The sequence below is a fragment of the Neoarius graeffei genome, chromosome 3 (assembly GCF_027579695.1).
Source record: "Neoarius graeffei isolate fNeoGra1 chromosome 3, fNeoGra1.pri, whole genome shotgun sequence".
In the NCBI taxonomy this organism is placed as follows: Eukaryota; Metazoa; Chordata; class Actinopteri; order Siluriformes; family Ariidae; genus Neoarius; species Neoarius graeffei.
In genome coordinates, this window is record NC_083571.1 from 82,831,645 (window position 1) to 82,847,244 (window position 15,600).

Here is a 15,600-nt window from a genome sequence, read left to right on the forward strand (position 1 = left end):
ATACACAGGCTAGCAAAGCTAACCCCTCAGTTTTTCAAAAATAAAAAGGACATCAGTATGGGTTTTCATTTTGTCATTCACATCTGGATATTTTTTGTCTGTTACCAAATGTGCATTTTATTATTTTGAGACTTTTGTGGAACCAAGCACAACAGCACCAGCAACAGTTCTCATCTCATTATCTCTCTAGCTGCTTTATCCTGTTCTACAGGGTCGCAGGCAAGCTGGAGCCTATCCCAGCTGACTACGGGCGAAAGGCGGGGTACACCCTGGACAAGTCGCCAGGTCATCACAGGGCTGACACAGACAACCATTCACACTCACATTCACACCTACGGTCAATTTAGAGTCACCAGTTAACCTAACCTGCATGTCTTTGGACTGTGGGGGAAACCGGAGCACCCGAAGGAAACCCACACGGACATGGGGAGAACATGCAAACTCCGCACAGAAAGGCCCTCGTCGGCCACGGGGCTCAAACCCGGACCTTCTTGCTGTGAGGTGACAGTGCTAACCACTACACCACCATGCTGCCCCCAGCAACAGTTGTACAAAAAAATACACCATATGGTATGAAGTAGTAAGCCTGTGGCTGATTTTTGAGCAAGTCATGTCATGTGATCACAGAGTGAAACACCTCCTAGATTTGAGATGCATTTCATCATGTCATCAGTAGTGATTGAAAAGGCCTGTGAAATCCAGCCGCAGGTTTAAAGGGGCCAGCTCACCCTTCCCAGAAGCGTCTGCATGAGCAGTGTGTTTCCGCTCTCATCCATGGATATTCCACTATTTGAAAAAACAAACAATCCGGAACAATCTGGCAACATCCCAAGCCATAGATCATTAATTGTAAAGTGAAATTGAAGATTTTGTCAAAAGTAGTTATATTTTAAATCATTGACAGATCCATTCCGTTTTTGTATGGTTAATGGACCAGAACCGGACTTGGCCGTCTCACATGCAACCACAAAAGAAAGAAAATATCAGGTATGTTCTACTCAAAACTTCTACCTATGACGCATAGATGAAGAAAAAAGTTTAAGATGGATTTCAACAGGATCACCAACAGTGAATCTGCAGAGGTTTTGCTGCCCAGAAAGCTAGCATGGTAGCAGTCATGCGATTTCAAAACAAAAACCACCTGGATTCTGGGAAGGGAAAACGCAAACAAAGTGGATTATTTGCTTTATCATCATCCTTTTGTCCCTCAAAATGCCCCTGGAGGAGAAACTGAACACAGATTCACTAAGCACACACTGACCAGTTAAATAATATCCATCCATTATCTGTAGCCACTTATCCTGTTCTACAGGGTTGCAGGCAAGCTGGAGCCTATCCTAGCTGACTATGGCTGAGAGGCGGGGTACACTCTAGACAAGCCGCCAGGTTATCGCAGGGCTGACACAGAGACAACCAACCATTCACACTCACATTTTACACCTATGGTACATTTAGAGCCACCAGTTAACCTAACCTGCACGTCTTTGGACTGTGGGGGAAACCGGAGCACCTGGAGGAAACCCACACAGACACGGGGAGAACATGCAAACTCCGCACAGAAAGGCCCTCGCCAGCCGCTGGGCTCAAACCCAGGACCTTCTTGCTATGAGGCGACAGTGCTAACCACTACAGCACCGTGCTGCCAGTTAAATAATAATGATGATGATGATGATGATAAACATAAAAGCATGAACCCAGTAAGACATTACAGTCTTTAAAACACTGTGTGTGTGTGTGTGTGTGTGTGTGTGTGTGTGTGTGTGTGTGTGTGTGTGTGTGTGTGTGAGATTTTATATACTACTGAGGACCAAATGTCCCCACAAGGATAGTAAAATCTGACAATTTCGACTTTGTGGGGACAGTTGGATAGTCCCCACAAGGAAATTGATGTGGGGTTTTTTTTTTTAAACAAAAATAAAAAAAATTAATAATAAAAGAGCCAAAAAGTTTCCTTTTCATCACTGAGATTAAGGTTAGGTTTAGGTGCAGGCACAGCATTAACTAACTGCAATAATAATTATGTCAGTGGAAGGTCCTCGCAAGGATCGTGAGACAAACGTGTGTTAGTTTGCATGACATCATTCTTATTATGCCATCAGTGAACTGAGCTATTGATACTGTATTAGATTATAGCTCTCCCATCTAATATCATGAGCAGCCATCTCTTCTATACACACACACACACACACACACTACAGGTTGTGGTGATGTTTAAACTCCTTTACTGGTACAGTACTCAGAAACTTCCTGACCATTGCAGTACTTTCTGAAGGTTAATATAATACATTAAAGACCGCAGTGCAAAATGAAATAAAAATGACTAACTTACATATGAGCATCCAGCTTCCTCTTCAGGTGAGACTAGGGAGAAAAGAGAAAAAAAAAAAAGTAGTCCATTTAAAGAGATTCAGATGATGATGTTATATTGTGTGTATTGTAGAGACATAAGGTGGTGTAGACTATACTGTGAGTCACACAAATAGTGTGTTGTAGCAGTACACTCACATCCTCGGGTTTGGCTCCCTGAGTCTGGAGGGCTTTCTGCAAATCTTCAATCTGCTGCTGCAGCTCACTGATGCTCTCTTTCTTCAACCTACAAGAAGACAGTCATAAGAACATGTACAGTTACAATTCATACCAGTATAACGCTGGTTACATAGGTAACCGTGGTTCTACGACTGGTGGAAGACCGCCAGATGGCGCAGTTTAGACTGTGTGTGAAACCCCTTGCGCTAGCCGCATCTCTTGCCGAGAATTTATACCCAAGTTGTCAACTCGTGATATATGACTTGCCCTGAATGATAAAACAGTAGCATGCACGTCTATCATTGCCTGGAGCCTTTCTCGCCAGAACCAGAGTCCCGAGTGACTGGTCTATCTGGCGGTCTTCCACCAGTCGTAGAACCACGGTTACTTACCCAGCATTCTACTTCCTTGTCTCCAGACCACCAGATGGCACAGTTTAGACTGTGTGGAAGACTCATGTCCAAGCTGTCACGAGGGCCCAACTAATACATAAGACATAACAAAGGAAAAAAACACCACAGACTAGTGTTATGTTACTGACTTCACTTTACTGAACAAGTCAGGTTAGTTACACTTCAGTTACTGCATTTATAACAATCAAGAACTGGTGGAGGCTGTAAAGCTCACACCTCCCATGAAAGGAACTGCTGTTGTCCACAGCTAATGAACAGATGGAGCAGCGCTAAACATAGCCTGCATGCATGATGAAGAACTAGTAGCAACATTTATCCTGTAGAACCTGGAAAATGCGCAGGCCAACATCCAGGTTGCGGCTGAACAAATATCCAATAGACTCACACCCTTCAGGGCAGCCCAAGAGGTAGACACAGAACGAGTGGAGTGACATTTCACTGCCGTCGGCATGTCATGGCCTGTAGAAGAATAAGCGTAAAGATATAGTGTCTAATCCAATGAGCCAACCTTCCTTAGACAAGGCTGCTCCTTTACATCTGTCACTGAAGCACACAAACAATTGGTCAGTGGTTCGCTAGTCTGCTGTGGCTGTCACATACTGCCTAAGTGCCCTAACAGGACAAAGGTCCATGTTCAGTGTATTATCTGAAGGATCCAAAGCAGGAATAATCAGAGGCCTGTTAACAAAATCTGGACCCAATACTTTAGGTAGAAAAGTAGGGTTTGGCCACAACGTTACTCGTGAGATCTCTGGCCCCCACTGCAGACACAGTGGGCTGACAGAGAGTGCTTGCAGCTCACTTACCCTTTTTGCTGAGGCCACTGCAATCAGGAAAGCAGTCTTCATTGAAAGCCACTTAATGTCAGCACTCCCCAGAGGTTCATATGGAGGGCTACAGAGACTGTTCAACACAATATGGAGTTCCCGCTGAGGTACGACGCATTTGCGAGGTGGATTCAAACGTTTTGCACCTTTCAGGAAGGTCACAATCATCTTATGCGCCCCGACAGGGTGCCCATCAAGTGGACCCCTGTAGGCTAACATCGTAGCCACATATCCTCTCAGGGTCGATGCAGAGCGACCAGCCTCCAAAAGGCCCTGCAGAAATTCCAAAATGTTCTTCAAAGTACTTGCCACTGGGTCAATACTGCATTCAGAACACCATGCTAAATAATATTTCCATCTGCCACTATACAACAGGTGTGTAGATGGAGAACGAGCATTTAGAAGTGTGTTCCTGACCCCCCGTGAACATTCCAGTATGCTGGATGAGCCCCCAAGGGCCAGACCCAGAGCTTCAGTCTCTGAGAGTGTCTGTGCCACAGACTGACATTCAACTGGGTCAGCAGGTCTGTCTTGACTGGTAGAGGGCTGGGTAGACCTGTCAACAGTGCTTTCAGAAGATAAAACCAGGGACTGTATACACGGTATGGCGCGACCAGAAGCACAGGTTGGTTGGTCGTCCATATGCGCTTGAGTATCCGCCATATCAGTGGGAACGGAGGGAACGCATACAGCCTCAGGTTTGGCCACTGATGGGCCAACGCATCCTGCCCCAGGGACCCAGGCTCGCCCCGCAGTGAGAACCACTTCGGACAGTGGGTCGTCTCTCTGGTGGCAAATAGGTCCACCTCCACTTGTCCGTATGTTTTCCAAATCATTTGAACTACCTCCTCATTCAGGCGTCACTCCCCCATGAGGGGCCGCCCCAAGAGAGTGTGTCTGCTATGCAATTCTTCTTCCTGGGCACATGTATCGCCCTCAGAGATAGCAGGTGTGCATCCACCCACAGCCAGATCTGCCTGGTTAGGGTGTTCAGCAAGGAGGACCTCGTCCCCCCCGGTGGTTGATGTGATATACTGTTGGAGTGTTGTCCAACCGAATAAAGACATGTTTGTGTTCCAGCTGCCCTCTGAAGTGCTGTAGCGTCAGCCAGACAGCCCGCAGTTCCAGGTAGTTTATGTGGCAGGACCGGAACCTGTCCTGCCACACACCATGAATCCCCTGGTGATTCCACACTCCGCCCCAGCCATGTTGACTGGCATCCATGGTGATGACCTCCCTCTGAGCTGGGGGTGGTCCCAGTGTGATTCCCCTCAGAAGAAAAGATCTCAGTGCCCACTGTTTCAGGGAGGCAATGCCCTCTGGTGTCATCGACACCAGCACACGCTTTTGGGTCTGAGCTGAGAGTCTCTTGGCCCTCAGCCATGATTGGAAAGGCCGGAGATGAAGCCTGCCTAATGTAATAACAGGTGTTGCAGCCGCCAACATGCCTGCAAGGCCATAGCGGACGGTCTGACTCGACCGGATTCGTGTGGCCAGGCCCAGTATGTTGCGAATTCTTCCCTGAGTCAGGCACGCTTGTAGCGTGATTGCATTCAGGTGAATGCCTATGAAGTCGATGGTCTGAGTCGGTTCCAGTGTGCTCTTCTTGAAGCTCACCATCAAACCGAGAGCTGAAACATGATTGAGTAGTATCTGAGCATTCGCACACGCTTGCTCTGGGGACCATGCACAAAGCAGCCAGTCATCCAGATAGGGTAGGACGCGAATGCCCTGGCGATGTAATGGAGACAGGGCCTCGCGCATGCGCCTGGTAAAGACCCGGGGGGCCAGTGATAGCCCAAAAGGAAGCACCTTGAACTGGAACGAGTGACCTTCGAAATGGAAATGAAGGAAGAGACTGTGTTGAGGATGAATGGGTACGTGAAAATACGCGTCTCGTAGATCCACTGTAATGAACCAGTCTCCCGCCTCCACTGAGTGGAGCACGTCCAAAGTACGCAGCATACAAAAGGGCAGCTGCTTGAGGTAGGTGTTTAGATGGCGTAGGTCTAGTATTGGCCGGAGCCCGCCATCTTTCTTGGGTATGACGAAGTAGGTGAAGAACACACCCCGACGTGTCTGGGGGTCTATTTCTTCTATGGCATCTTTGTTTAAGAGGGACTGAGTTTCCGATAGTAGGGCAGAACGTGTTTCCGGGCTTTGAGCACGCGTGACACGTAGCCCTAAGTTTAGAGGAGGCCGGCGGCGAAATTGAAGGCGATAGCCACCTTTGAGGGTGTTCAGGACCCACAGGTTTGGCGTTGTTGAGCCCCAGTACTCCAGCTGTTGAGGAGTAAAACGCCCTGCCGCCGGCCACGCACCATCAGTATCGTGACTGTGGGCGGTGTGCAGCTTTGGGGGGATGGCTGTGAGTCGCCCTTGGAAAAGAGGTAGGGGGTCTGCCACGTGTTCCGCGCTGGGGAAAACCAATGTTCTGTTTACCTCCGCTGAGGCTGCTGGAAGGCTGCTGTTGTATGGCAGCGGTAGGAAGGGGCGCCGCGAAAGGTATGTGGTGGCATTGCCTGAGGTCATCTGAAAGCAGGTCCCAGTTTCACATGTTGGGAGCGTGTTTCAGAAGCAAGTTGGCGGCGGTTTAGAACCTCTTGCGCTGCTGGGCCAAACACCTGCCCAGGGGCCAAGGGTAGTTGGCGCAAGACATTCCTAGCTGCATCAGGAAGAGGGGACTGTGCTACCCAGATCTGCCTGCGGGCTTGGAGTAGCAGTCCCATAGACATACCACACTGCTTAGGTCATTGCCCCCACGCCCTGAAGAGCAGTGTCTATCAACTCAGAGGCAGCCACATCTGAGGTTGGCTGTAGGGTTGTCTGCAAAGCAAGTAGTAGATGGGCCATGGTATTCAGGACCCACCCCATTGTAGCCTGAGTGTTATAAGCTCTACACACCAAATTGTCAGTGCATCTGCACTCTGGGCTAGGGCACCATGGGTCAGCACGAAGGGCTTCATCAGGTGGGGCAACCAGTGACGCCACCGCTGACTCCACCGGTGGCATGGGGCCCAGGCCTGCAGAGCCTGGGTTTGCCATAGAAGCCAACAGTCTAGTGGGATGGTCCATTCTGCTGGTATTTGCCTCCTTTAGTGCCTCAGTAAACATCTTAAAGTCCTCACAGTGAGGGACAAAGAGATTATTGCTGTGTGTGGATAAGCAGCAAAGACGGTTTGTCTGCACCAGACTCTGAGGAAGAGGTTCTATGTTAAGCTTTGCCAGGGCCATTCGAATGGTTCCTGCTAGAGTGGCATTGACCACTGATGATTCTGGTTTGTCCTCTGACTCCTTGCCACTCTCTGTAGCAGGAGAGTGGAAGGCAACATGGTCGTCTGGGGATGAAAAATCTCTGCCCAAAGGAAACAGGCTATCTGTGGCAGCAAGAGAAATCGTATCTTCCTCTCTGTGTAGGGGAGATGGAGGCAGGATTGGCTGTGAAGCAGGCAGAGGGGCCTCATCCTCTGTCTGAGAGCCAGGCTGTGACGCATGTTGTGAATGCATACTAATAAGCATCTCTCTTATCTGTGCAACACACTTGGTCAATTGATCTACCCTGCGTGTCAGCTCCTGTGACCGTTTGGGCTTTTTCACTTTTGGGGGAGCATGCGAAGCTACTGGGTGCGTAGCCACTGGGCGCTTACCTGCACGCTCCTGAGCTGGAGAAGAGAGAAGGCAGTCCTCTTTTCCCTCAATGCCTGCCGTTGTTGTATGGAGAGCAGGCTACAGTGCACACATGGATCAGTCATAGCCTCTCTGAGATGATTAATTCCCAGGCAGCTGGGGCAGTGATCATGTGGATCTTCCACTTCCATTGGTGTACCACACAGAACACACCAGGCCATACTTACCAATTGTGTTAATGTTATTGTATTAATTATTGTAGCCTATTAACACACAATCAGTTAACGTTATGTAATGGAAAGAACTTACAAGAGAACTGCTTGTTAACAGTGCTGTAATCCAATCTGATTCACTGTAAGCTTGAGGCCATACAAAATGTTTTAGTGCTGGGGGCTGAGCACCTTGCACTTGTGAAGCGGAAAAAAGGCATGGGTAAACAGGTACTCTTTATTGTTTCGCTACGCTGCGCCGGGGAATGGGGACAGGTAGTGGTCGTTTCGCTATTGCGCTGCTGCACCGGGGACTGGGCGCTAGCGCGCTACTGATTGTGCTAGACCAGTGGAGAGGTCTGTCACCACGCAACTGAACTTACCTCTCGATGCCGAGCCGGGGATGGCGTCGGTTATGGTTTAAGAAAATGTGTTGCGCGGGGGCTGGGCGCTAGCACACGTTCAGACAAGAGTGTGAGGTGATTATGGTACGGTGTTCCAATGCCGGGGTGTGGGCATCGGACTGTACCTAGCTGCGAATGCTAGTCAGCATGCTAGACCGGTGTGGTGGGTCTGCACAGCAAAGATAACTCACCTTCTTCTAAGACTAGCTTTTCTAAACTGGAATCCACTGATGATATATTCAATCCGATCCAAAGGGTAAAACTGTGGAGCCAGCTGTTGGAGACAACTCCGTAAGATAGCTGTGTTGTATCCACGTCTGATCTCGACAACGGCGAGAAAGCGAAAGGCAATGATAGATGTGCGTGCTACTGTTTTATCATTTAGGGCACGTCATACATCACGAGTTGACAACTTGGGTATAAATTCTCGGCAAGAGATGCAGCTAGTGCAAGGGGTTTCACACACAGTCTAAACTGCGCCATCTGGCGGTCTGGAGACAAGGAAGTAGGACTACTAATTATAAGTAGCACAAACAGTCAAAATGCAATGAGGCAGTGCAGATGTTCTTGGAAATTAGGCAATTATGTAAATGTGTCACAGAGAATTCATTAACAAACTATGTGCTTGGAAACCAAATCTTAATGCTCATGATGATAGCTAACTTGCTAACATGTGTTAAACTTTATTTGCTAGCAAACAGCTGCAACTGTTTTGCTGGTCATGACAGCCCTACCAGGAGCCTGATAACTTATAACCCCCCCCCAAAAAAAAGGTTCTTGCATTTTGGCCTTTCATTAACATTTCACAAATCACTTGGCAAAGGGAGAAACTGGGGTGTGTGTGTGTGTGTGTGTGTGTGTGTTTTTTACAGGAAAACACACGTTTTACAGGAAACACCAGTTGCTATACAGGTTTTAATCTCTAGTAGAAAAGTTTACAGAAGGAAACTTTCTTCTATTCTAGGAAAAACGTTACGTATAGCAATTAATAAGAAATTATACATGTAAACATTTATGCTGTCTACACCACAACTAACACAGATGAGTGACAGCTTTCTCCAAAGTGCTTGGTGGTTAGAATAGAGCCTACAGTGGGGCTAAAAAGTATTTAGTCAGCCACCAATTGTGCAAGTTCTCCCACTTAAAAAGATGACAGAGGCCTGTAATTTTCATCATAGGTACACTTCAACTATGAGAGGCAGAATGGGGGGAAAGAATCCAGGAAATCACATTGTAGGATTTTTAATGAATTAATTGGTAAAATAAGTATTTGGTCACCTACAAACAAGCAAGATTTCTGGCTCTCACAGACCTGTAACAACTTCTTTAAGAGGCTCCTCTGTCCTCCACTCGTTACCTGTATTAATGGCACCTGTTTGAACTCGTTATCAGTATAAAAGACACCTGTCCACAACCTCAAACAGTTACACTCCAAACTCCACTATGGCCAAGACCAAAGAGCTGTCAAAGGACACCAGAAACAAAATTGTAGACCTGCACCAGGCTGGGAAGACTGAATCTGCAATAGGTAAGCAGCTTGGTGTGAAGAAATCAACTGTGGGAGCAATTATTAGAAAATGGAAGACATACAAGACCACTGATAATCTCCCTCGATCTGGGGCTCCATGCAAGATCTCACCCCGTGGGGTCAAAATGATCACAAGAACGGTGAGCAAAAATCCCAGAACCACACGGGGGGGACCTAGTGAATGGCCTGCAGGGAGCTGGGACCAAAGTAACAAAGGCTACCATCAGTAACACACTACGCCGCCAGGGACTCAAATCCTGCAGTGCCAGACGTGTCCCCCTGCTTAAGCCAGTACATGTCCAGGCCCGTCTGAAGTTTGCTAGAGAGCATTTGGATGATCCAGAAGAGAATTGGGAGAATGTCATATGGTCAAATGAAACCAAAATAGAACTTTTTGGTAAAAACTCAACTTGTCGTGTTTGGAGGAGAAAGAATGCTGAGTTGCAGCCAAAGAACACCATACCTACTGTGAAGCATGGGGGTGGAAACATCATGCTTTGGGGCTGTTTTTCTGCAAAGGGACCAGGACGACTGATCCATGTAAAGGAAAGAATGAATGGGGCCATGTATTGTGAGATTTTGAGTGAAAACGTCCTTCCATCAGCAAGGGCATTGAAGATGAAACATGGCTGGGTCTTTCAGCATGACAATGTTCCCAAACACACCGCCCGGGCAACGAAGGAGTGGCTTCGTAAGAAGCATTTCAAGGTCCTGGAGTGGCCTAGCCAGTCTCCAGGTCTCAACCCCGTAGAAAATCTTTGGAGGGAGTTGAAAGTCCGTGTTGCCCAGCGACAGCCCCAAAACATCACTGCTCTAGAGGAGATCTGCATGGAGGAATGGGCCAAAATACCAGCAACAGTGTGTGAAACCTTGTGAAGACTTACAGAAAATGTTTGACCTCTGTCATTGCCAACAAAGGGTATATAACAAAGTATTGAGATGAACTTTTGTTATTGACCAAATACTTATTTTCCACCATAATTTGCAAATAAATTCTTTAAAAATCAGACAATGTGATTTTCTGGATTTTTTTTTCCTCATTTTGTCTCTCATAGTTGAGGTATACCTATGATGAAAATTGCAGGCCTCTCTCATCTTACAGTAAGTGGGAGAATTTGCACAATTGGTGACTGACTAAATACTTTTTTGCCCCACTGTATATATTCACACTTTACTTTGTACCTCAGTGGGTTTGACCATGTTTTTTGAACACATTTGCTCTGTGAATGATTAGCGTTAAAATTATTTGTACAGTGTTAAATTTTACATTCCAGTGTAAGCCTATCTAATCCCCCCCGGCTAAAAATGTGTCCCTGAGCCAAAAAGTGGCATTTTATTGGTCATTTCAGCTGAAATGTTTCAGCGAAATCCCCAATAAGTACAAAAAACCGAGTTAACTACATTGTGTAATATTAGCCAAGTCAAATATACTTTGATAGATTTTATTTCACATCAATGAATTTAAAACATTCTCCATTTTTTTTGTGTGTGTGTGTGTGTGTGTGTGTGTGTGTGTGTGTGTGTGTTTTATGTGTGTGTGTGTTTTATGTGTGTACTGTATGTGTGTGTCACAATTAGCAAGAATAATTACACAGCTCCGTTAGATCTAGTTTTGAGAGGCAGACTGAATACTGTAAATACTATTTATTCAAAGTTTATTAGCTCTAACAGAATACGTAATCAGCCACGCTGCCCATTTCTCCACCACTTTTTGTACTGAATTTTGACTTCTGTGCGGCCCTATTTCAGATGCATATGTATGAGAAGGAGAACAGCACTTTGTGTTTCTCCACTGCATGTTTATGGTCATAATCAAGGTTCCTGCATGACACACAATAATCTGAATGTGTCTTATTTACACTTGACATCAAGTGCAAATAGTTTAACACTATGTATACTCACTCAGGGATTTCTATCATTTTGACTGTCAGTAAAAGCAGTCCAGTATGTAAATGTAGTTGATCTGAGATGTATACAAGTTGCAGTGTGGTACCTGTTCTCAGTGTCTAGCTCGCTGCGTAAACGCCGTGACTCCTCCAGCTGCATCTGGAGTTCAGCAATACGCTCGTTCTCCGAGTCTTCCTGGTGCACTCGCAGCATCTTATTCTCATGCTGCAAACGAATGAACTTCTCCCTTAATACAAACACACAGAGATAAAGCACATATCAAATATATCAATCCTGGCAGGATATACATCATGAATTATAAGCCAATGAACAGCAGCATGATTTAAAAAAAAAAAAAAAAGGCAAGTCACCACACTAACCTGTACTCGATGGGTAACATCTCAGCTGCCAAGTTGTCCCGGCTTGGACTCCCAGTCTTATACATTTCTGTAATTCAAAAACACACGTGAATTCAGCTTAATTCCTTAATTCCGGAGGACAGGAAGTTGAATGAATTTCTGTGCTTTGATTTATAAGGTTGTTGCACATTTCTCAGCACCAGTCTTAAAGATTCACCAGCCTTCAGAGTTCAAAGTTTTCCTGCTCCAAATACACCCGATTCCACTCATGAGCTCATTGTTAACCCCTCATTTGGATCTGGTGTTTTTGGGAACAGACTACTTGGGCTTCTATGACTGGAATTAAGTCCTGTCAGAAATATCATGATTATGAAGAAACCACACTTGTCGTACACGACCACAATGTCAGTTACAACTCTTGTGTATTTATAATAATTTTGCATGTTAACGGTTCAGTATAATAGATGAAACAACTAGATAAATAAATAATTCCCCAGTGCAAATACAGTGCTTTTTTGCCACACTATCTTTATAGAATAACATACCTGCTTGCAGAAGCTGGTCTTGCTGAGCCTGTGTACAACTAAGCTCCTCATTGGTCTCTCTTAAAGAGTCTCGCTCAACAATGATTCTCTGGTAGATTTGGTATTTAAAAAAAAAATAATAAATAAATAAAAAAAACAGTACAATCAAATACAGACAAAAGTATGAATTCTATATTCTGTACATCTATAACCAATACATGTGTTTCTACCTCTTTCTCCTTCAGTAAGGCTTCATGCTTTTCCTCAAACCCCTTCATCTCGAAGGCCAAATTATCAGCCCTGCGAGTCTCATCAGACAGCTTCCTGTGAAGTTCCTGGACCTGATTTAAAAATACGGAAATGTCTCGTTTGTGTCCGACTGCACACTTGGGTTTGTGTGTACCGGTAGACTTTCAGAATAAATTTCAGTGTCTGGGTAAGATTTTCCATATTATTTACATATTCAAGAACCCCCCAAAAAAACAGATAGACAAAATGTTCATGATGCAATTTAAAGGGGGCATGTTATGAAAGACTCACTTTTTCAGTGCTTGTGCACATACATTTGGGTATCTAGAGTGCTACCAACCCACAAACTCTGAAATAAGCCAACCAAGTCAGTTTCTTTTATTTTGCATATTTCAAAAAAACACGTGCTTCAACAAGCCATTCAAATTTGCCCCACCTTTCTTGGTCACAAGGGGAAATCATTAGAATTACAACACCCCCCTCATCTGAGCATCTTCACTTACAGCTTGAGAACTGCCTGTGCAAATGAATATTCATGAGGAAAGTGCTACATGATTGGCTGGTGGAAAAGGGGGTGGGGTGAGCAGTGGCTTATTATGATTTTAAGGAAAAGGCACTTAAATCAGGCATTTTGAATAGGGCTGTTGAGACAGAGTGAAAAGGAAGCTATGGGGCTTTGTCCCTGTGGGATTTTGACCAAAGCATGTCAGACATTTCATTTTGACCTCAGAGAACTGTCTCAATTTGTGGAAAAGGGGTATAATGTCTCACCGTTAAGCCTATCAAGATATGGCATTCATAGGATAATTCTTAAAAAATGAAAGCACATCCCGTCTATAAACGAAATATAAAAAAAATTCAAACCGTCAGTAGTTAAAATACTCCAGGCATAAAAACACTGGTACTATTGGGATTAATTTTTCTGTGGCTGAATTTGAAATGATGTTCTATTTGGACACATAATGCACCACTGAGTTTCTCAAATTATATTATTTTGTAGACTGGGTAGTGAGGAAATCTAAGTAAACAGGAAGCCACCTGGAATTCAGCTGAACTGTATGCTATAATGGCTTAAACGAAAAGTATGTGCTGATGAGATGAAGCCTGCTGGTTACCTGTCTTTTGTAAGTTTCTAGCTGGGCACGAGCAGCGTTGGCCTTGCGGAGCTCCTCCTCGAGACTAACAGTGTTGTGCATGTAAGTCATATTCTTCTCTTCCAGAGCCTTCACCTGTCGTCTCAGGTCACCAAGATCCTCCAGCTTCTTCCTGTATGTCTCTACAGAGGCTTCAAGCTTCACTGCCCGGTCAGAGCAGCTCCTACACACACACACACACACACACACACACACACACACACAATTAGTTACGATTTAAAGCGACCCAGGTACTAAGAACTCTGGAAGCCAACCATAAATGTTTATGAGTACAAGGTAACCAGATTGAGTTATTAACCATAAAGTTTACAATGTCGTGGTTGAACAAAATCCAAAAAAAAGCAAACTAGTGTCTTGGTGTTATTAAATCATTACATGAATCAATCCCAAAACTACTTGTAATATTTGTAATCGCATATTAAAGAGCAGTGAAAATGTATTTTATTTATACGTGTTTGAACCAACAGGATGTCGACAAGTCAAGATCCAATGAGAATACAATTACATATACTTAATTTTGTATTTTGCAATTTCTCAGCTTTCTCATGGTTTTTTTAAATTTTGTTCAACACATTTGAAGTGACATTTACACAACATTGTATCCTTCCCAAATAAATTAAAACATCTGGAAGAAGTCTCTCAGACAGCCTCTTGCATATATGTGGCGTGTGGAACGTTGTTCTCCAGATTTTATAAAAGCCCCCCCCCAAGAAATGGAGACATTAACAAGAAATAAAAGGATGTAGGCAACATAATTGTCCTGAAAAGAACATAATGAAAGTTTCATACTCAATGATCATATGACTTCTCATCACTCACCTACATAAATAACACAGGATGTATAGTAGTGGGTGCTGGAGTGTGTGTGGGCAAAATCATGCCAATCAGCATGTTCTTAGAGAGTGTGTAGATCAGGGGTCACCAAACTACGGCCCGCGGGCCAGATCCGGCCCGCCACCCCCCTTTGACCGGCCCCCCAGCCCCTCTGCCCCCCATCACTTGAACCGGCCCTATGAGGCAATCCCCAAAAGTGGTCATGGCCTATTTTTTTAAATTGCTTTTTGGCAAATAATAACATGTCTGCATCTTGTATTTTGTTGATTTTATCAATTAAAATTGATATTTAGTTATAAAATGAACTATTCATATTTTCCGAATTTTCGTCATATGCTCGCGATCAAGCAGTGACAGGCAGCGCATGCGCAGAGAACTGTCAGTGTTCAGGACAGCAAAATGGCTAGCGGTCAGCGAAAAGCTGACAGAGAGTGCAGAGTTTTTAAAGAACAGTGGACCACCGATTATTTTTTCGTTCAGTGTAAGGACCGTGCAGTTTGTCTTGTATGTAAAGAAAGTGTGCCGGTTTTCAAAGAATATAATCTGCGTCGTCACTATGAAACCCGCCACAAAGCAGGGTTCGAATTATAAATTTGACCCTATGGGGGTCTCTATTTAAAAAAAAAAAAAAAAGCAATGCATACTCGCTCTCCTGGACCAGCGCACTTTTGCGCACTGCAGTGCACAGCTTTCACACACAGGCGCGCGCATGCACGCACGCACACACACACACACGGTGTTGCGCATATATATATATATATATATATATATATATATATATATATATATATATATATATATATATATATATACAATATATATATAATTTGTTTAACAATATATATATATATATATATATATATATATATATATATATATATATATATATATATAAAATATATATATATATATATATATATATATATATATATATATTGTTAAACAAATTATATATATATTGTATATATATATATATATATATATATATATATATATATATATATATATATATATATATATATAAAATTATATATATTGTTAAACAAAGGAAGATCGTTG

The 15,600-nt window shown here is 44.2% G+C and overlaps 1 protein-coding gene across 3 annotated transcripts in view; it reads right to left on the reverse strand.

Moving 5' to 3' along the window:
• Positions 1-15,600, reverse strand: part of hook1 (hook microtubule-tethering protein 1) — a 49,970-nt gene that overhangs the window by 13,551 nt on the left and 20,819 nt on the right. For all 3 annotated transcript variants that reach the window (XM_060917513.1, XM_060917514.1, XM_060917515.1), the window contains exons 11-17: positions 13,669-13,870; positions 12,535-12,645; positions 12,326-12,413; positions 11,802-11,868; positions 11,528-11,668; positions 2,506-2,593; positions 2,330-2,361 (exon numbers count right to left, since the gene is read on the reverse strand). In XM_060917513.1, the coding sequence (XP_060773496.1) occupies positions 2,330-2,361; positions 2,506-2,593; positions 11,528-11,668; positions 11,802-11,868; positions 12,326-12,413; positions 12,535-12,645; positions 13,669-13,870 (729 nt within the window). The remainder of the gene's footprint in view (positions 1-2,329; positions 2,362-2,505; positions 2,594-11,527; positions 11,669-11,801; positions 11,869-12,325; positions 12,414-12,534; positions 12,646-13,668; positions 13,871-15,600) is intronic.